The sequence below is a fragment of the Maylandia zebra genome, unplaced genomic scaffold (genome assembly GCF_041146795.1).
Source record: "Maylandia zebra isolate NMK-2024a unplaced genomic scaffold, Mzebra_GT3a scaffold05, whole genome shotgun sequence".
NCBI lineage: Eukaryota > Metazoa > Chordata > Actinopteri > Cichliformes > Cichlidae > Maylandia > Maylandia zebra.
Window position 1 is genome coordinate 159,229 of NW_027490035.1, and position 22,073 is coordinate 181,301.

Sequence of the window (22,073 nt, forward strand, 5' to 3'; positions counted from 1 at the left end):
TGGCTTAAATTCCAAGCAGAAGGTTTAGAGTTTGAGGATTTGTTGATACCTAGATAAGCAGGCAAAAAAATTCTGTCAACGTGGAAATGTTGTGGTTTGTTTGTTTTTTTATTTTAACTAGAAGGAAGGGCTAGGAATTTACTGTCAGTCAAAATGGAAAACCAAATATAATCAGGGGTCCCTAATAACAATGCACAAACTGGCAGCATCAATCATGTGACTGTAGACCACATTTAAGTGTCTTTGCACATCTCTGTCTATGTGAGAAGCTTTTTCTCGGAAAGCTGGCACATTAGAAGTTCAAACTTGTAAAGGGGTGGAGGTGTGATGTACCACAACCACACACACAAGCGCACAGGCAGACAGAAGCACGTCAGCAGTTCTCTCTGCATATTTTCCTTCACTCTCTAATATATATCCAAACATTAATCAACTTGTGTTAGTTGCAACTTGACCGGTGAGCCAGACCACCAGTGAAAATGTCCGTGAAGATCCACACCATCGCTCTCCTTCTGCTCTCGCTCTATCTGTGCTGGCAGCTCTCTGCAGGTAACTGTGTTTTCTTCTCTAAAGAAAAAAAGAGAGATAAGATGTATTAAACTGATTGAATATTGTCTATATTATTGTAGGGTCCTTGTCTTACAATATGAAACACTTTAAAGAGACTGTTGTTGTGGTTTGCCGCTATATAAATAAAAAGGAGTTAAACTGAATTTGTCATTACCTCACTGCAGAGCTTAGCTTTTCATCTCAGGCTAGTTTCGTAACAACGTTACTGCTGCTTAGGCCTGCTTTCATGTACACATACATTTATTTTTGTCTACATGAAGGGTGTCCATGGCCCACAATTAGGCCAAGTCGATCTCAAGTTTGCGCAAACAGTAATACAATTGCATAGTAACCAACTCTCATTTTAATATAAAGAAGTAAACATTTACACCCTGAGATAGTGGAGTTCCAACAGTGGGTCTCACTACATGATTATTACAGATCACAGTGGACTTAGAAAAGCACAGAACATTCATTTGCATTGGGGTTTTTTTTTTTACTCTTAATGGTTAAAAATAAGTTGGCAAGATTTAGAAAAACTTGCAACTTTCTGCAAACTGTCATGCCTGTGTAGCAAACTGAAGACTTTTAAGGCTTCACTGCATTTTTATGCTTTAGCGAGACATGTTTGACACATACACTATACAGCTCTGCTTTTGAGCATGTGTGTGATATGCTTTGCTTATTTTGGGGGTAAAACAGAAGTAATAGAGCTTACCTACTGTAACATCAAACACATATCTTACAGTTTGTGTATCTTACAGTAGGAGTGACAGGGAGTGGATATAGCTTCACTAACTTGCTATTACTGCACATCCTAACTACCCAGTCCTTTTATTTATTTCATATGTAGCTGTAACTCACTATCAAAAAATGGTTTATATAAACTTTGACACCAGTTGTATTCTGTCCATTTTTTACACTCTCACCTTCTACCCACCAAGCACCAGATGTCTGTAGTAGACGGTGTTTCCCAGGATAAATTTGTTCAGTTAGTCATGGCCTTTTAAAAGATGCTCCTTTATGTCTAAATTTGTTGTTTTGTTTTTTTTAAAGTGAAGGTTTAGTAGAAGTTTTCAGATTATATATCTTTTGGATTGATAAACCATATTTATGCAGTTTATGCTGTCAGCTGACTTGTACAAGCCTCTGGCTAATTAATACTGCCAACATTTTAAGGGTGACACAAAGATTCAAAACACCGTCTTTATAGACATTTGCTATTTAGAAATCTGGCATAGTTATGTCTGCAGTATTGTTCAGTGGCTACATTGTAACACATTGTCCCTCTTACACCAAATAAATATGTAGAAATGCCTCAAGAAGGCCCCCAAGTGGTGAGTTTTTCTTCTGCTCAGCTGGCCCACTTTTCCTGTTTATAAACAGGGTTAATGAACAATAACAAATTCTTCACATCTGTTAGTGGAAACAGATTGGTTTGAATTACTATGTGTAATGCACTTTGATGTTTCATCAACTCATTTTCTTATTTGTTTCCATAGTGTCAGAATGGTTACAGCGTTAAGCACAGAAACATTTACAAAATTTCAAGTAACATTTCAACAACCATTTTTTTTTATCATTATTATTATTTAGAGGAGTTTTATTATTTATTTTAAACGTGGAGTTCCCTTGGATTTTCTGTTCAATTACACTTCTCAGGCCAAATACATAAATGTCTGATCGACTTTCTCTCTCAGCTCGCCATGCTCCAAGGAGAAGGCCGTGCTGCGTTCTGGTCACCAGCCGCAATATGAGCGCTGACGTGGTGGGGCAAACATACCGTGAGCAGCCTGCAGGATCACCCTGTGTGAAGGCTATAATGTAAGTCTGAACATGTTGCCCTACGCACGAACATAAACACACACATTTCCATAACTTTTTCATTTTATTTCTAGTTTCCACACAAATGACGGACCGCTTTGTGCTGATCCGAAAGCTCAGTGGGTCAAGGATCGTAAGTTATGCTAACACACAGACTCAGGCACAAACTCAGTAAAAGTGTTTGCACAAAAAACTGAAGCTCCACTTCCTCTTTCTTCACTAGTCGCTGCGAACATGACGAAGGTGTGAAGTACGAAGCCTCTGGTGAAGCATCGCTGCCTTTCTGCATCATCTATATCTCCTTTGAAATGACCTTTAATTTAAACCAGAGCGCCTTCTTTTAATATAACTGTCTTATAACTGTTCTTTATTTTTTTACTCTTACCTTTGGTGTAGCCTTGTAATTTATTCTTGCTGTTGACTTCAGTCTGTCATGATGCCAACATTCTAGTTTTATTTTATTTTATTTTATGTTTGCGCTTATGTGCTTCTGTAAAGCTGGTACAGCTAGGTGCTGTGTCACGTAAATGTTAATTCCATGCCATTAAAATGCTCCGGATGGCAGCAACAACACAAGTATGTGGTAGACGTCCAGTTTAATGCCTAAATAAAAACGAGCCACCCTGAAGTTTTTTTTTCTAATCTTTGCATATATGTGTTGAAATTACAATCTATAGATTTCAATATTACATTTTGAAGTGAGTTTTAATTTGTTTCAAAGGACAAAATAACTTAATGTCAAATTAATGTCAAATGTAAATTACCAGCAAATTAAATGAAATTAAAAGCATAATAGTCCTTTTTCTTTGTCATTCAAACGTGCCAGCCTCTGTGACAGATGCCAACAATCACTGTGTGGTTTGTTTTTTATTCAACTACAAGAAAAAAAAAACAGTCACTGTCAGCTAGAATGGAAAAACAAAAATCATGACAATACACAAAAAATCCGTAATTAGACTGTACAGCACATTTAAGAGTCTGCGCCTGTTTTTGTTTGTAATGTTGTTTCTGTTGCTGATGTTGGGGTCATCTTGTAATCTCTTACAAACTACCTCCACTGCTTCAGTGACTGTTACACAAGTAAAGAGAGATGTAACATTGTACAAGATCATTGACTCATCTGCCTCCATAACAACATCTCTCACCTTCCCAAGAAACAGCAAAGTGTTGTGGATGTGGTGTTTAGGGCTGCCTGTCAACGGGTTGAGGATCGAAGCCAGAAACTTTGCAATGTTATAGGTGACTGAGTGGATCATACAGACAGTTTGTCTTCAAGGTACACCGTCTTTATGTATCTTCATTAAACCATACAGACTTGGGTATAGTCTGTGGTATGAGGCCCCATCAGTGGCATTGTCTTGTTCTAACTGCTTCACACAATCTATCACCCCCTGCCTGTAACCACTTCCTGGGTCTCATTTCAGGGGCTCATACAATTTTTCTCACTGAGCAATGACAAAATTTTCTCACGATAGTCTTTCTGTTTTAGCAAAACTGTGCACCCTCCCTTGACTGCCAGAAGGATGATAATGTTGCTGTCATTATTAATATTTCTCCCCCTGAAAATGCTTTGGGAGTTCAGAAACTACTCATCTAGCATCTCTAAGAGTTACAGTGAAGGGTCTAAAAGATAAGAATAAATACACAAATTTGTTTTGGACTGAAGATGTTGCTGGGATACTGTCACAGTCATACTGTGACACAGATTTGTTGGTGTGGGGAATAACAACAAGCTTTTTTGATGTGTGTCACACATTTATGCTCTTCTAACCTTGATGTCTGGCACAGAGTGAGTGGGTGTGCCAGATCAGCTGCCTGTTGCTGGCACTGATCTGAGTCGTGGTAACGATTTAGCTAGAAATGAGTGTTTCCTGTCTCCCCCAGAACAACCAGAAATCCTGCTGTTGATGTGCGTGTTCATTGCCCCGTTGTGCTGCATGCATCCTCAGTTCAGAAGCTTAGTAGTTGGTGGAGATGCTTCTGCCAGCCCTTCCTGTGAAAGACAAAAAAAATAGTCTGTGCAGGGATGAAATACACAATTTCAATGCATCTGTTGCAGCTGAACACATATGATTTCCTTTTCTGTCACGTACGCTCAAACTTTTGCCACGTCTATATAACTTGTGGTTAACCACACGCACAGAGTTGATGCAAGAAATTCTGTATAAATGGCTGACAGAAGAGTTTAGTGCTTTTGATACATTCTTGCTATAATACTCTGAAATAATGACTTTGTATGTAAAAGGAGAAAAACACGAATATCTTTAAGTGGACTGGATGATGAAGGATGAAATTGCACAAATTCAGGGAAACAGAAAGTGAAATCAGACTGAATGTCTGCCTGAGGCCCGCATCTTGTGAAATGTTTAGTTTCTTAATGTCACGTATGAGTCTTATTGTGCAGGAGTAACTCTGCTTACTGTAACTGAAGCTATTTTAATGTGTAGAAGGGGTACATAGCATCCACACTGTGGAACTTCAGCTTTGCATTTCTGCTTTGTTCTTTTTGCTTCCCAACGACATTGACCTTACTCTGATTTAACCCCCCCCCCCCCCCCCCCCCCCCCCCCCCACACACACACACACACACACACACACACTTTTCCAGTGTCAGCTTGAAGCTCTGTATTGGCCTTTCTGTGACTTTCTGAATCTAACAAACCTAATTCCACACAGTAACTGTGGGAAATGGGTGTGAAAATTCCAGCTGCAACCCAGTAAAAAGATTTTGCACAACAGTCTATATCACATTTCTCAGCACAGGTTGTGGGTGTTTGTATTTGGTCTAAGTTTTTAAACCTCTAGTAGTGGTGTGGCAGCAGTGTGCTTTTTGGGGCCTAGTGGATCTGAAGGTGAATCACAAAGGGCACAAAGGGTTTGCAGACTTGGGGGAATTGGACTACCTGTGCAACGTGTACAGGGTGCAGATGCCATCACAAGCTGTCAAATGTAATAAGGACCCTAGCAAATAATCAGGAGGAGAAGAAAGTAATGGTCTGTGGCCCACACCTGCCAAACCATTTTGTTTTGTGGGTTTCTTGTTGTTGCCTTAGCAGAACAATTTGCACTAAAGGAGGTGAAATTGATTTTTGATGGTTTCTTCTTCTTACCTGGATAGATCCATATCCATGTCTGGCATTAGAATTGGACTTTAATGTCATTCAAACATTTGACATGATGTGAAAAAATAACACGAATTCTTAAGTCTTGGTATTTGCAGCATTCTGCTAAACAACAGGTTCAAAAGTATAAATAAACATTAAAATAAATACAAAAACTAAGTTCTAAAACAAGATCTGTCATTTAAATTGCTACGATTTAAATGACAGATCTCAATAAATTTACATTATTGCGTAACGTGTAGCAGGGAATAGCAGAGCAACAGCAGCAAACATCAGCAGCAACCGTTCACGAGGTTAACATTCAGAATCAGAATCTTAGAAGAAACAAAACGAAACTGAGGTGCAATTCTCTCTGTGCAAAGAAAGACACAGTCACTCAATAACAAAAAGGAACAAACACAGAACATATATCTAAAATATATGTGTACAATATATATACAAATATGTCTACTGTATAAACAACAGACACAATTGTTTTCATATTGCACTAGTTCCCATTTGCTGGTGTTGATGTAAGGGAGGGGCGGAGCCATCTGCTGCGACCAGTTGTGGTGAAACGGGGAAGACAGGATAAAGACGTGCTGTGGAAGAGAGCCAGGGATTAATAACAAGCAATAAGTCAATGCAGAGAGGTCTATTAACACATAGTGATTGAGAAAGGTGACTGAAGTTGTAAGCATGTAAACATAATACTGTGAGAAGTACAGCCACTGAATCACTTTGATACCTGGTGTTACTTTTACATCCCTTAAAAATAAACAATAAAGTTAAATAATAATGAAATAATGTTAATTAAACTTTTTTATTATTGACCTGTGAAGTTAGAATCTCATGACTCTTGGTCTCACCCTGCAGGTGAAAATTAAGACCTGCTGCCTTTTGAGGCTGTGTTGCAGTAAAAACAATAAAGAAAAACGTGCGAGACATTAGAAATTAAAAACAGTAGGCACTCAAGTGGTGGAGCAGGTTCTCTAATAATCCCTGGACTGGTGGTTGGATGCCTGCTCCATCAACCTGATTACCTCTGTGTGTTTGATGAGATTTTTTAATTAATAAAGGAAATGTCTTGATGCATGCTCAATCATCCAGGTAAGTAAATCTCCCAAACATTGATTCTGTTTATCTGGACGTAGCGTTTTGTGGGAGAAACTCATCCAGGTGACTTCTTCAGTCTCAGCTGACTGCAGGTTTCCCCGATCTTATAAACAGTACATTTGCATAATGACTGAAACCAGCCCACTGAAGGAACAATGGGCTGGGAGGTCAGTCCCTTAATCTTAATTATGCAAAATCTCATTAACTTGGTGGACCGACACATCAAATTCACCAGGGAGGATATGAAAAGTGGCAGGTTAGCCTTCTTAGACTGTGAGATTTCCATCAGTAATGGCGGTACATCTAAAAGCTGACGTGTACCGTGAACCTACACATACGGATCAGTATCCAAGGTTTGACTCTCATCATCCACTGGAGCACAAACTGGGTGTCATCAGGACGCTACAACACAGAGCGAACACCATCCCCACTGACTCAGCGGCCAGGGAGGCAGAAGAACAGCACATCAAGAAGGCCCTGAGTAAATGTGGTTATCCCAGCTGGACTTTTTTCAAAGCGGGAAAGGCACCTAAAGAAAGCTCCGGCCAATCCAGGAGAGAAGAACAACCGCTGCCCAAGCGAAAACCTGTAGTGATCCCATATGTGTCAGGAGTATCGGAGCAGTTGAGACGCATTTATCTAAACACCAGGTCTCTGTGGCTTTTAAACCTCAAAAGACGCTGTGCCAAAAACTGGTCCACCCTAAGGATCGGGTCCCCCGACACAAACAGAGTAACATAGTGTACGCTGTTAAGTGGCAGGAGGATTGCCAGGATTTATACATCAGGGAAACCAAACAACCTCTGGCGAAGCAGATGGCACAACACAGAAGAGCTACCTCGTCAGGCCAGGACTCTGCAGTCTATTTACACCTACAGGCCAGTGGACACTCTTTCAATGATGAGGATGTACACATCCTGGACAGGGAGGAACGCTGGTTTGAGGGCGGAGTCAAGGAGGCCATTTATGTGAACAGGGAAAGACCATCTATGATGCCACAAAACGCTACGTCCAGATGAACAGAATCAACTTTTGGAGTAATAAAGGAAATAAATAGAAATAATATTAACAATAAAACTAAAAATCCCTAAAGTTCAGCTGCACACAACATCATCCACAGAGTATACAACATAAACCTTTTGTAACAATTCAGCCATCATGGTGACAACTGGTCAGTGTTTATTACACCTTTGCTGCCATCACGTGGGGGAAAGAAAACAGCCAGCTATCTTTAATGTCCCTGCACGCAGCACAGGAAAGGCCATGCCGCCCGGTGTTTCTGAGTTTTATGTTATTTTGTTATTTCATTTGTATTCTTTTTAGTTATCTAGTTATTTTGTGAGGCCTAGTTTGCAGTTTAGTTCATGGTTTATCAGGTTCCCTTGTGTCATGTCAACATCTCCATGTTTCCTGTTTTATTTTGAAAGAGTCCAGTGTTCTTTGTTCATTGTATTTAGTTTCACTTCCCCTGTCCTGTCATTAGGTTCATGTGTGCCAGCTGTGCTCCCATGTGTGGCCACTTCCCTTGATTACCCCTTATGTGTATTTAGTCTCTGTGTTTCAAATCAGTGTATGTCGTGTCGTCTGTGTAAGCGTCCCAGTTATGTCTCGTCATAGTTGTCACGTTTCTCAAAGCCACAGTCATAGCATGAGTTCTCGAAGTTTCATAGCTTTATCACAGTTTCATAGGTTTTTCTTAGTCTGTTTTCCAGTTTAGTTGTCTTCCCTGCACTCATCGTAGCTTTTGTTTTTGCCTTCTGTCATCAGGCATAATAAAGGCTTGCATTTTGTTAAGTCATGTCACGTCTCCTTGCCTATGTCTGCTCTTGGGCCTTGCTCTAACTAACACACTGGTGGACCGCGCTGTGACAAAAGTGTTAAAATGTGCACTCCAGCCCAAGGTTCAACACAAAAGGTTCTTGGTTCACTGCAAGATAATTACTATTAGTAGCTGGAATAAAGTGTGTGCCACTGTGAGATCGTCTCTTTTAGAAGACTTATGTTGTTGTTCTGCTATCGTTTAAAACATTCTTCAATCAAATTTTGTTTAATCACAAACTAATGCACAAAAATAACCGGTTAGGCCTCACCCATCAAACCTTCCTTTTTTCTTTTGCCTTGCAGCTTTAAAATCCTTTGTCCACTATCTCTGCTCTACACACGATCAGATCATCTCAACCTTGCCTTTATCTCCGGACTGCTCAAATCGAACATCTCCTCTGATATACTCATTTTTAACTCTGACCAGCTGGCCACTCTGAATTAAATCTTTGCATCTTCAGCTTACCCTCATGCTTTTTGTTAATGCCATCATCGCTTTAAACCATACATCATAGCAAGTAGAAAAAGACTGATAATGTATGGCTTGTTTGTAATGGCCAACAGGAGAAAGGCTCTTCTTTCCAAAGAGAACAGGGCAGAATGAATCCACTATTATTACAAGAAACATCAGTCATCAGAAACATAACATTAGAAACATAGCATCTCTGAAAGATTCTTCAACTGGCAGGAAACCAGTTTAACATGGTCCTGTGATGTATTCTCCACCCATAGTGTGCAACCTCATTCCTGTGTATGTATTAGATGGTGAGCAGATGATCATGCTCCCCAGTCTACAGCAGCAGTACCACCTGCTAGTGAACCTGGTCAAGCCCTCCACGGTTCTGAGAGGCTTCTTCACCCTGGACCCTGTAGCTCTTGCTTCTTTCCTGTATTTTATAGTTCTGATCCACAGTCAGTAAATAACCAGTGATTGAATCCACCTGTATCCAATGAGACACATTGAGAACAACACATTCTGTGGCTGTCGATTGTGAACCTGATGTCGGCACTGTCGGCCCGGCCTGGGTTGTCTCCACATGGCCAGACATGAACTACAAATAAGTGAAGGGATACTAAAAAGGAGATGAGAACCTGAGATAGAGGAAACACATGGCAGCACAGCTTAGGTTTGCAAAGTTGCACCTAACAAACCACAAGATTCGATTGCTCTTTTTAACACTCGTGCAACATGATAGGAAAGGAAGCGTAATCGAGAAAGACGACGTCAGTGCGATATTTGAAAACTGGCTGGCACATAGGGGAGAAGGTTTACCACTTCCTAGTTTGACAGGGCCTGATGAACCACATGATTTATTACACAGAGGAAAAATGCTGACTTTGCAAAGTCATGTCAGCATTTATTAGAAAAAGCCAAGGGTTTGAGTAACTCACCACTACACTGGAACTCATCCAGGCAGTCTGACAGTAGTAATATGTTGATGAATGACGAGGTAATATTGTAACGATGAGCCAGAGGCAGAGACGTGGAAGTAGAAATGAATATCCCAGATTCTGTGTCATCAGGTTCAGGAAGTCTTTACTTTTGACTTGCTGGAAACATCTCGGTATGTTATATTTCATATTCTGCAGATGTTTAAACACAACAGTTGGCAACATTTTTTGAGGATTTGAGTATTTTATTTATATAACCTGTTTGACACTCGACCGTCTCCTAATTACCAGTTAACAATATAAACCTTAGGCTATAGTTCCACACACCAACACAAATCCATATACTAATAAGGGCACACATATGGTCTTTCTTTTAGTTTTTATGTTTGAACACAAAGCCAACAAGACAAAGCAAAGATGAATGCACATGCTTCTATCCTGGATGCAGTGTTCTTGTCTTTTTTGTATGATAAATATAAAGGAAATGTTCTTAACTGCTCCATCCTTTTCCTCCTCCTGCAAACAAACTGGAAAAATAAGCAGCCAGAGGTCAGTCAGTTAACAGATGATGTTAAGAGGCATTAACAGCTACTTTTAATTTCACCTCAGACCTGACTTGTGCACTACAACAATCACTGGATGGGTTTGTTTAATTTCCATTTAACTGCAAGAGGTCAGCAGCCACTGTCAGTTAAAATGGAAAAACAAAAATTAGTCAGTCATCATCCGTCAGGCTGAACACCATATTTAAGTGCCTGTGAATGTTGAGTGAGGCTGTTTCTCAGAAAGTTCTCAGAGACGTTGGTGGTTTGAAATATTAAAATCTGATAACAGGCAGACATGTTATGTACCACACACCACACAAATGCACAGAAACACTCTGCAGATGTTCCTGCACTTACCAATAAATAACCAAACACGAATCAACTCCCTTTCACCCTGATCAGTGAGCCGGACCACCGGTAAAAATGTCAGTCAAGATTCTCTCCATCACGCTCCTCCTGCTCTCAATATGTGTGTGCTGCCACTCCTCTGAAGGTAACTATGATCTTACTTTTCTAAAGGAAAAAAGAGATAAAATATATCAAATTGATAACAGCAGTTACAATTTCTGATGTTGGGTCCTAGCTGTTTGTGAAGAGCCTCACCGTACTCTATGGAGACGACGGCTCCCAACTGTTTATGTTTCAGTTTGATGTGCAAAATGAGTTATTTATTTAGTTAAAGACAAAGTGAAAATGAATCCTTTTAAAAGTTTCGAAAATTTGGTGAACTCTCTCTTCTATATTTATTGAAAGTTTCTGATTGTTTGTGATTCTCATAAGAAACACCTCAGACAATTTTAAACAGAGTCCATTTTTTGTCAGAGACACATGTGAGAAACATGGCACTCACCCCATCTGCTTTCAAATCTGTGGGTTGCAAATTTGAATTTATGTTTGTTTTGTTTGTTTATCACCAAACTGTCCTAAAAAAAGAGTTTCAAGATGGCTCCCAAGTGTGAGACAGTTTAATGAAAATCTGTAAAACGTTGATTTTCCTTCTAATCAGACTTTCTCAGGTTGTATAAATAAATTTTTAACCTCCTACCTCTCAGTTCCAGCTCATCCTGGAAAGAGACGACCGTGCTGCGTTGACGTCACCTACATGAATAAGAGCGCCGAGGTGGTGGGGGAAACATATCGTCAGCAGGCTGCAAGACCACCCTGTGTGAAGGCTATAATGTAAGTCAGCACGTTGTCCTACATACAAACATACAATCTGTATAACCTTCTGTCTTTTATTTACAGTTTTAACACAGGAAACGGAGGACAACTTTGTGCTGATCCTAACGCTCAGTGGGTCAAGGATCGTAAGTTATGCTAACACACAAACACATGAAAAGTATTTGCAGAGAAAATCTGAAGCTCCCTTTGTCTCTCCTTCCTCCTCAGTCACTGCCAACATGACGAAGGTGTAGTGAAGTGAAGTTCTCTGGTGAAGCATCACTGCCTGTCTCCTTTGAGATCACCTTTAAAAACGTATTTTAACTCGAGCGCTTTCTTAATGTAACTGTTTCTTTCTGCTTTCATTTACATTTACTCTAACCTGTTGAGTAATCCTATTGTTTATTCTAGGTGACGGCTTTAGTCTTTTTTTGGACCAGCTGTTTTCAAATGGATACGTTTTGACTTCCTTTGTTTTTGTCTTTCTTGCCTATTCATGAATTTCTTTCTTTGTATTATGTGTTGATGTGAAGCACATTCTGGCAGCAAAAAATAATATAAAAAAATAAACTTTTGTATTGTTGAGCAAATATTTTTTTCTAGTCTTGTTTACTCTTGTCTACTCACAGAAGACAACAAACATATCTCCCAGTAATTTCCCAGAATTGTGCATGATTCCACCAGTGCATGAGCCAATATGATACACTTTTATTTGAGTCATCATCAAGAGTTTCTAATAGAGGTCAAAGCAGTTACTGTAGTGGTTGGAGAGCTTGACTTCAGCCACTAGGAGCTCCTTACTCAGAGAAGTGGGCGCAAAAGGATCAGCTGCTCCTGACACTCAAAGAGTCGAACATCCATGTTTTTTAATTTATTATTCACTAGCTGGGCCCAAGTCTTATTTAGGTTTGATATTGTTTTAGTAGGTAAAAGTGAATGCTTTGACATGAGTTGAGCTGTGGTTTGGGGAAGGCCTTGAAGGGGACTGGTGATGGCTCCCGGGCCTGGCAGATCCCAATGCACTAAATAGAAATGAAGAAGTTAACGAATGGAAAACAAGGAGTGAGGGAGGGTGGGGCACGTAGATGAGAATGAACAGCTTGCAGAACTGGGGGAACCTATATAGATGACAACCGGAAGGAGCGTGTTTGGAGGCGTGGTCCTGCTCCTGAAATTCTGATAGATAATCTCCAATAATTTTTTGTCAGTCAAGTTAAAAAAAATCAGGCCAAAACATTCCACCACTGAAAAGAACATTCAATCGCTCCATCTGTTTGATACGGCTGCACACACAGGGATACAAACAAACAAACAAAAACCTTGAAGGATGTTCTGCCTCCTGAGCTACAGCCACCCAGTGATAAACATGAGTAAACCCTCACTAGGTTTTAGATAAAGTGTACACTCACAAACCTGCATTTGAAACGTTGGCTACCATAGCAGTATAGTTTTGCAACATGGCATTTCGGTCTTCTATCTAAAATAGGAAAACAGGAACATAAATAGTACCATCATTGCCAGACCTGGCTCACATCTGGTTGACATACACCCTGCTATGTAGAGTAGAAAAGTGCCATTTAAGAATCAGTCTGTTCACTGTATGAACAGTTTTGTCGTGTTACTTTTGCACTATTATGTTCCGGCACATGTTGTTTTTACATGGCTTGAATAAGGTACATATTAGGCTGACATCTGGGGCCAGAGCTGAAACTGTTCTGGACCAGCAGTGTGTCTGGAACTGGCCCGTGGCTGCACACAAATTACACATGGCCCACATACAACAAAGAACGACGGCCCTTTGGTGGCCCAGACCAGGTTTGCCAGAGGTAATCCACACATGGGCCAGCAAAGGACCACCAGTGTGTCTGGCCTTGTGCTGGCCCATGTGTGGGCCACCTCTGGCAAACCTGATCTGGCCCACCAAAGGGCCGTCATTCTTTGCAGTATGTAGGCCATGTGTAAGCATATTGTGTGGGCCAGATCTGGGCCATACCAATTTTGCTATGTGGGTACAGCCCTGCTGTAGCAAATATATGCCTGCTCCTGCTCGTCAGCGTGCCCATAACCTGTCTGCTCCAACCACAGCAGAGGTACTTATTGCAGCTGTATTTCACTGACACTAGTCTTTGGGATGCTATTCTCTGTGTCTTCTTTGTTTAATGTAGGATGGCCAGTAACACAGGACTTATTTATTGTTCTTCTTAATAAGAACAGTTGAGGAAGCAGCTAAACTTCATCCATAGTCAGTTTTCCAATTAAATAAAAAAAAGCAAACTAATAAATACATTAAAAAAATAATTAAAGATTAAGTTCATAGAAGTGATTTAACTCTCACTAAGCTTATTTCCACTTGGTTGATTGTTACTCAACTTCCACTAGAAAGTGGGTCATGTACATTTTTCAAACCTTACCTAAAAACATTTCTGCCAATATTGTAACAATACAACTGCTCTGTGCACACAAGAATAACACCATACCACCATTGCTACCATTTCTAAATGAACAGAAATAAACACAAAATAAAATGTTCAGTCAGCACTCGATGTGAATCAGTGGCCTGAGTGCAGTTTCCTATTTTGGCTGGTGTGCAGAGACAGTTAAAACAGCCGTTTGATTCGAATTTCTCTTTTCTCAGCTATGAAAGCAGTGACCTGCTTTCATCATCATCTTTGTTGTTACCACAGACTGATGGTGGATGGTGTTGGCGTACTACAGTGCTAATCTTAATCTTTCTAGTTTCCGTGCAGAGTTTCAGTTTTACTGACATTTAAGTCACCAATTCAGTCTCAGGAAAACAAACAAAACGAACTTTATTTTGCATGAAAGCTGGTGAATATTAAGAAATACTACAATATGCCTAGCTGTGAGCATGTGAAAGACTAAGCAATGCACACATATGAGCACCATAGGAAAATCACTCAGATGTTAATTACCCTGCATGTTTTAACATTCTCAGTTTAAAAACACCTATAAAGGTCTGTTTGGGATCATGTGGCGGCACCAGTGATTGACCCATTAATCCAGGGATTACGAGACAATTTACTCCACAACAGATTCCAGTTGCAACCAAGAGTCATGAGGGTCATGCACAAAAGCACAGTTCTTATAGTAAAGAAACACAGGCCTATACAGTTCTGTGTGTTCAATCTACAGCAAGAATAATGAGGTCTCACAGTTCAGTTGGTCAGCTATCACCTGGACTGGTGAATAACCGCTGGCTTTTTCAAGATAGTGGTTTTAACCAAGGGCTGCTGGTAGATTGCCTTATCTCCGGAGACTACAGAGACTATTTATAAACTGCACTCTGTACAGTTAATACCAATTTGTCAACCTTACTTTTGGCTTTTTCAGAGCCCCAGTACTTTCTAGGGTGCTGTGTCCGCACACTGCATATGCCACTGCCTACTTGGATGATGTCATTATCACACAGTATCACACAGGGACCATAGTGTGTTGTGCTTGGATGATAGCCACGAAGCTAGAGCATAATAGTGACAAGCAACAGTCAGAGCGATGTTTGGTGAGTGTGTAAAGCAGCAAAGGAAAAGAAGAAAATCCTCTTTGTGAACTGCAGTAAACTTTGTTAGACTACACGTTTTAGGCTTCTTTCTACTATTTTATGGCACTCATCCTGTCCAATGACCAGTGATTTCATCAACTTGTATCCCACTGCCAACAAGGCTTTCTGTCCTCCAGGTTCAGAACTACAGATCCTGTGGCTGTGGGGTGTAGTGAACCTAGCCTGAGACATCACCACCATACAGTCAGACATGGACTACACACAAGAGTTTTTGACTCCATATCTGTCCTTTTTGTGTATAATATGAAGCATTGTGTCAATGAAGGAATGCTATATATAGAGAGTGAAAGATGGCTGAGGTGGTTAGAGATCAAACTTCAGTCAGACAATGATGTGGTTTAATTTAAAGATACATGGCACCTATTTTTATTGTTGTATTTCCAAACCCAAACTTTATATTTTGCATGTTTTCTGCATTTCTTGATTTTGCATCTGCATGTTTTTTGTCTGTGGTCACTTTGCACTCCTTAGCAGTTTTAATGTAGTCATTTTGTACCTCTGCTTTATGCCTGTATTTTTTTAGTATTTAAAAAAGAAAGAACGTGGAAACAAAGCACAAGTTTGCAAAGTTTTTATACTCATGCAACATGTTTGGAAAGGAAGCAATATAAAGAAAGACTGTCAAAAATGCCACGAATATCATATTTGAAAACTTGTGCATAGGTGAAAAGATTTACCACTTCCTGATTTGAGGGGGCCTAAGGAACCACATGACTTATGATACAGAGGAAAGATGTTCATTCTGGAAACTCGTCAGCATTTATTATAAAACAGAAGTGACTAAGTGACAGAGCACTACACTGGAACTCATAACGACAGTTTAAGAATAGTAATATGCTGATGATTAAAGACGTAGTAGTATATTGTAATGATGGGCCAGAGGCAGAGAAGTGGAATTGAAAATGAATATTTCAGATTCTCTGTTATCAACTTCAGCAAGTCTTCAATTTTAAAGGTTACTGAACTTGCTGGAAACATCTCAGAACATTTTTTGTTACATTTGGTATTCTGCAGAAACACCAAATACATATCCACGCTCGTGGCTCAAGAGTTGGGAGTTTGCCTTGTAAACGGAAGGTTTAGTCTTGGTCGTTGTGTCCTTGGGCAAGACAGTTCACCTGTTGCCTACTGGTGGTCAGAGAGGGCTTAGTAGCCCCAGGGTCCGGTAGCCTCGCCTCTGTCAGTGCGCCCCAGGGCAGCTGTGGCTACAATGTAGCTGCCATCACCAGTGTGTGGATGACTGAATGTATAAAGCGTTTTGGTGTCCTTAGGGACTAGAAGGTAGAAGTGTAATAGACTGATTATAGTAGTCAATTTCACAAAAACAAATTGTAAAAAATCTAATATTTAAAGACAGTGCTGGAGATGCTGAAAATGGGAAAACCTGATAAAAACAACTGAAACTTAGATAGATAAATGATTTTAATCGATTTTATTAGAACACAGTTCTGCAAAGGTCTAAAGAAACTATATTAAAAAGCTCAACTTAACTTACAACATTTAGTGCTAGCTGTGGGCCACACGGGGAGTCAGTCTACACTAAGGCTATGTCCACACTAATGCATTTTCATTTGAACACGCATCGTTTTCTCTCCGTTTTGGCCTCCCGTCCACACTGAGACGAAAACACAGCGTTCTGAAAACGCACTCGAAAACAAATACATTTGAAGACGGTGCTTTCGCGTCACAGTGTGGACAGTGAAAACGCAGACTTTCTAAAATGATGACACATGTTGGTCATATGATGCAGTCATGTGACCAATTAAACTAAGATAGCGGAGGGCATTATGCAGCAGTTGTTTTGTTTGCTCTTAATTTTGACAGCCCTATCAAAGATTAATATCAGTCTGTACATGCTCCAGATAGCTTTTCCTTAAATTCTATAATTCTCACTCGCTTTTGCAACTTTGTAGTTTTGTGTTACTCACACCAACAACTGCACCTCATTGTCTCCACCAACTCAGGGCTTTTGCTCGACATTTTGCAAAGAGCCAGAAAGTAAATAAAAAGGCAGACAGAAATGAGGCAGGTCAAATCTTCTTGCGTATCCCGCATGCGTAGTACTGGAACATAAACGTTTTCATCTGTTTCAATGTGGACGCACAACTCTGTGAAAACGACTGAAAACGCTAGTGTGGACACTGTGCAGTCATTGAATTGACCATGAAGTTCTCTGTACATCAACGTATTCTACAGTCAAATTAGAGGCCATCAGTCTGAATACTAAAGCTTGTCTCACTCAAAGGGACATTGATCCCAAGCCCCTGTAGCACTAAATTCAACCCTAAATAAAAGAATCCAAATGGGTCAGCTTAACAGCTTAATGTAAACAAGAAAATCAAAAGAATTTAATTTAATGGTTTAGATTGCAAGAAAAGGTTTAAGTTGTGAGGATTTAAGATTAAATGTATCTCGATAAGGACCCAAAAAGTCAGTCAGTTATGCAAATGTGGAGAAATGTGCATCAGAGTCATCATGCATTACTTTTATTTCCATTTGAGTCCTGATTCATAACAATCACAACAATTCATCTTTATTTTTCTTATGAACTCCAACAGATAAACAGTCACTGTCAGTGAAAATCGAAAAACTGAAATCTTCAGGGGTCTAGATAGACATCATTCATGACAATGCAGGTGAGTCAGTCACTGGGCTGTACACAAGTTTCTGTGAACTTTGTGTATGTGAGGCTGTTTCTCGGAAAGCTCAGAGTGAGATGTTGGTGGTTTGAAATAGAAAAATCTTCCTGACAGGAGGCGGAGGTGTGATATGTCACAACGACACACACACAAATATACAAACCTATAGAAAGACGTCATCAGTCGCGCCTGTAGATGTTCCTGCGCTTATAAATAAATAGCTAAGGAATCAACTCGCATAATTACAACCTGATCAGTGAGCCAGACCACCGGTGAAAATGTCTGTGAAGATTCTCTCCGTCACTCTCCTCCTGCTCTCAATGTGTGTGTGCTTCAGCTCCTCTGCAGGTAACTATATCTAAAGATATATAAAATTGATTAAGTAGCTACTTTTACAGCAATTACTTACTTTTTGGTGAAAGGGGGTGGACTCTCATGGGTTTCACTAGGCAACGACTCCGCTAGTTTCTCTCACCACAAACCTTTACTTCTGGTATCTGCTCATTCAGTACTTTTAAACAGTCTTTTCAGCATTTACACTCTTGCGTTCTATCCACCAAACTCCAGACATCCCTGAACGTGCAGTCAGGCATGACATTTTAAAAGGCGTGCTTTACATTGAAATTTAGGAGAAGGAGATTTTACATCATTCTCCTGACTTTTCTTTTGATTGGGAAATATTTTCATTTGATGTATAGTGATTATACATTTATGCATATCTACATGCAAATGTGTACTTCCTTTGATTTATGGGTTCTGTCTCATGATGCTAAGCATCTCTCGCACCACCCATTCAACTATCATACAAAATACCACAGTGGATGCAGGGGTTCCATTTCAGCTATATGAGCACTCTGTAAACAAATCTTAATGCTGTTTAGTTTTCAAGCTTTCTGCTGTGAGAGGTGCACATTGTGACTCATTGCATAACTATGATAATGTCTTAATACAAACAGGAAATGAAAGACACAGAGACAGAACAGCATGATAAGTTGCAAATGTGCGATAATGATGTTCACCATTCAGCTAGCTGCATATCTGAATTTTGTCTTTGATAAAAGAATGATGTTAATAAATGAAGCTTATTGCCTCATATTCTCGCCAATGTTCTTTATTGACAATTAATAACAATAAGAACAATTCAAGACTGAAAATTCATTTGCAAGATCATGTCTACCAATTGTTTACATTTCAATTTGATGGGTAGGAGTTGGGTAAAGTAAAAAAAATGAAACCAAAAGTAATTTCTGGAACAACATCCAGCTTTTGTTCATCAAATCCACATCTGGCACATCCATTTAAACTGGAAGTGGATGTCAACACGACAGAATCAGACGCCGCTCAAGAAGTGGAACGTCTAAGTTCAATAAACATCAAATATTCCACCACTTTAAAAGAAGCTTTCGCACTTCGTAGGGATATAAAATCCTCACATTCCTGTTCCACATGTAAAATTACAGTAAGTGTCTCAGATATAAAACGGGAGTCAAATCTCACCTCTGTTTAATTATATTTATGGAATATGGTCCTGGTAACAAAAACAGTTACACACTGTCAATGATGAACGTAATTACTAGATTCTTAAGATGAGCCCCAAGCGGTGAGACCTTCTACTGCAAATACTCTGTTGGCCCACTGTTTCTGTTTTAGGAAGATGTTGAAGAACATACTTTGCGAAAACATAGGTCCATATGAGTTACTATTTTCAATGCACTTTGAATGAAAATGTTAAAATTACTTTGAATAATCAAAGTGTAAAATGTGTGATGCACAAAAAAGCCTGCTTACTGTCACGTAATTTTAGGTAACATTTCAACAGCTATGTTGTGTTTAGTGATGTAAGGAGTTTCATCACATTTTAAACCTGGAGTTAACTTTGGTTTTCCTTCTAATCAGACTTTTGTCAGGTAAGATAAATCCGTTTTAACCTCCTTCCTCTAAGGTATCCGTGGTCCTACGAAGAAACGCCCTTGCTGCGTTGATGTTACCAACCTCAATATGAGCCCTGAGGTGGTGGGGGAGACATATCGCGAGCAGGCTTCATCATATCCCTGTGTGAATGCTATAATGTAAGTCAGCACATGTTGTCCTACACGCAAACATAAACACATGCAATCTCTAAAACATTCTTTTTTTACAGTTTCAACACAGAATATGGTCAGCTTTGCGCCGATCCTGACGCTCAGTGGGTCCAGAATCGTAAGTTGTGCTAACACACAGACACACAAACACATTGAATGTATTTACAGAGAAAATCTAAAGCTCTCCTTTGTCTCTCTTTCCTCCTCAGTCACTTCCACAATGAAGAAGGTGCAGTGAAGCACAAGTTCTCTGGTGAAGCATTGCTGCCTGTCTGTATCATCTTTGGCCTCACTTTCAAAGATATATTCAAATGAGAATGCTTCCTAAAAACCTTTCAGATTAATTATATTACTGTTACCCTGTATTTAATTCTTGGTTTTGACATCAGTCTTTCATGGTGCCAACCATTTTTTTAAAAGTTAGCATTTAAGCGCTGTCTTTCTTTGACCTTTTTCTTGCTTATATGTGCACTTCAGTTTATTATGTATTTATGTGAAAAAAACCCAAAAAAATAAACTTTATTATTGTCCAAATATTTTCCTGCTATTTAAATACCCATTAGACTCTCACAATATGTCATACACATATCCCAATAATTTCCCAGAACAGGTATCCCCTGGTGTTTTCAACTGAGCTCAAACTGTATAACCCCATATGATACACTGTTTAAGTTATCAGAGTTACTGCAGGTTCTGCAGTAGTTTTTGAAGCCCACTTTGATCACTAGTAGCTCTTTTCTCGGGGTCTTAGGAATGGTAGGACACTAGAATGTTTTTTTCCAACCTATTTAAGCCATGTCTTAGCCCAATGATGAACTTTAAGTAAAGTCTGTAGCGTGAGCGTGTCTCAGAGTGCAAAATCATCCTTCTGTTGCACTCCACATCTGGCACATTTAAACTAGAAGTGGATGTCAACACAACAGAATCAGACGCTGCTTTCATGCAGGAGGATGCTCAAGAAGTAGCACATCCGAGTTCAATAAACATCAAATATTCCACCACTTAAAAAGAAACCCACACTTCCTAAAGACATAACTTCCTCATATGCTGTTCAGCATAGATAATTACAGTAAGTGTCTGAGATATATCTGATGGCTCCATGTGAAAGAAAAGCAAACCCCTTGTAGGTTGTATTTTAAGGCGAGGGGTGTTACAGCTCAGGGTTTTTGGGCCCCCTTCCCTTTTTTTTTACTGTTTGTGCCAATTCGTGTGTGCAGCCCCTGCTGCAGATAGGTGCCTGCACGTGTTCATAAACCTACCTTCCTATTCTGACTGCTCCTCCTGGTTCCCTGCTCCACCCACAGCAGTGCTACGCATAGAAGGTGTTTTAAATGGATTTTGATTTAAAGCAACTCTGATTTCATAACTCTTTTTTTGATCGTAGCCAGTGCAAGGCCAGTCAATGTCTGATATTTTTAAATCCCTGCAGGACGTTTGTGCTCTGTGATAAACTGTGATAAAACATCAGGAGGCTGGAATAGGTTTTCTATATTCTGTCACTCGACACTGATGCCAGTCAATGCTTCTCTAAGGTGTCAGTTATGCTGCGCACACACACACACACACACACACACACACACACACACACACACACACACACACACACACACACACAATATGGTGAGAGGGTGATTGAGAGCTTGAAAGGTTTAAGATTACACCGGAATTCCCAACAACATCTCCCTGGGAATTTCACCCTGGGTTCAAAAGTATACCAGCTACCACGAAAGGATTCAGATTTGTTATAACTTGGACCAGAGATATCCAAAGTATTGACAAGGGCCCTCTGGTGGACTGTAAAGGTACTGTAGGTGTGCAACAGTAATAACAGAAGTGTGTACAGTTACAAATTTATATTAATTACATTTTTTAAAAAGTGAATAAAAACTGGTAATAGTTAGTTATTTACATTATTTCAAAGTGATCCAATACCAAGCAAATGCAGCGCCAGCATTGCTGATGCCAAGGCTTTTAACTTATAAAGGCATAGGGGAGAGCAGTGTGTTATGATTTATGAGATTAATTATCAGTTTGATAATTCTACATCAATTGTGCAAAATGATTTTTCCACTAAAGCAACTAAAATGTGGACACAGGAAGGCAGCTGGAAGTAACAAAAGGCAAGCCCTTTACTTAGCTGAACTAAGACCAGTGAACTGAGCAGCACACTGTGACAAAGGACAAGTGGAGGCAGGGACAATGTATACACAGGAGGGCAATTAGGAGTCTGGTAACAGCTCAGAAGTCAGTGTTTATTTGTAAGT

At 39.8% G+C, this 22,073-nt stretch overlaps 3 protein-coding genes across 4 annotated transcripts in view; 2 read left to right on the top strand and 1 right to left on the bottom strand.

The window, feature by feature from the left end:
* LOC143415819 (uncharacterized) overlaps nucleotides 1–22,073 on the bottom strand; it is a 272,397-nt gene that overhangs the window by 110,551 nt on the left and 139,773 nt on the right. The window lies entirely within an intron of this gene.
* On the top strand, nucleotides 346–3,166 carry LOC101464607 (C-C motif chemokine 3). The gene is made up of 4 exons (XM_004575841.4): nucleotides 346–549; nucleotides 2,250–2,373; nucleotides 2,448–2,506; nucleotides 2,597–3,166. The coding sequence occupies exons 1-4, from the start codon at nucleotides 480–482 to the stop codon at nucleotides 2,620–2,622; spliced, it is 279 nt and encodes a 92-aa protein (XP_004575898.1). The 5' UTR covers nucleotides 346–479; the 3' UTR covers nucleotides 2,623–3,166.
* LOC101464037 (uncharacterized) lies at nucleotides 17,916–20,142 on the top strand. The gene is made up of 4 exons (XM_004575839.4): nucleotides 17,916–18,076; nucleotides 19,671–19,797; nucleotides 19,869–19,927; nucleotides 20,019–20,142. Exons 1-4 carry the CDS (start codon nucleotides 18,007–18,009, stop codon nucleotides 20,045–20,047), a joined length of 285 nt encoding a protein of 94 aa, XP_004575896.2. The 5' UTR covers nucleotides 17,916–18,006; the 3' UTR covers nucleotides 20,048–20,142.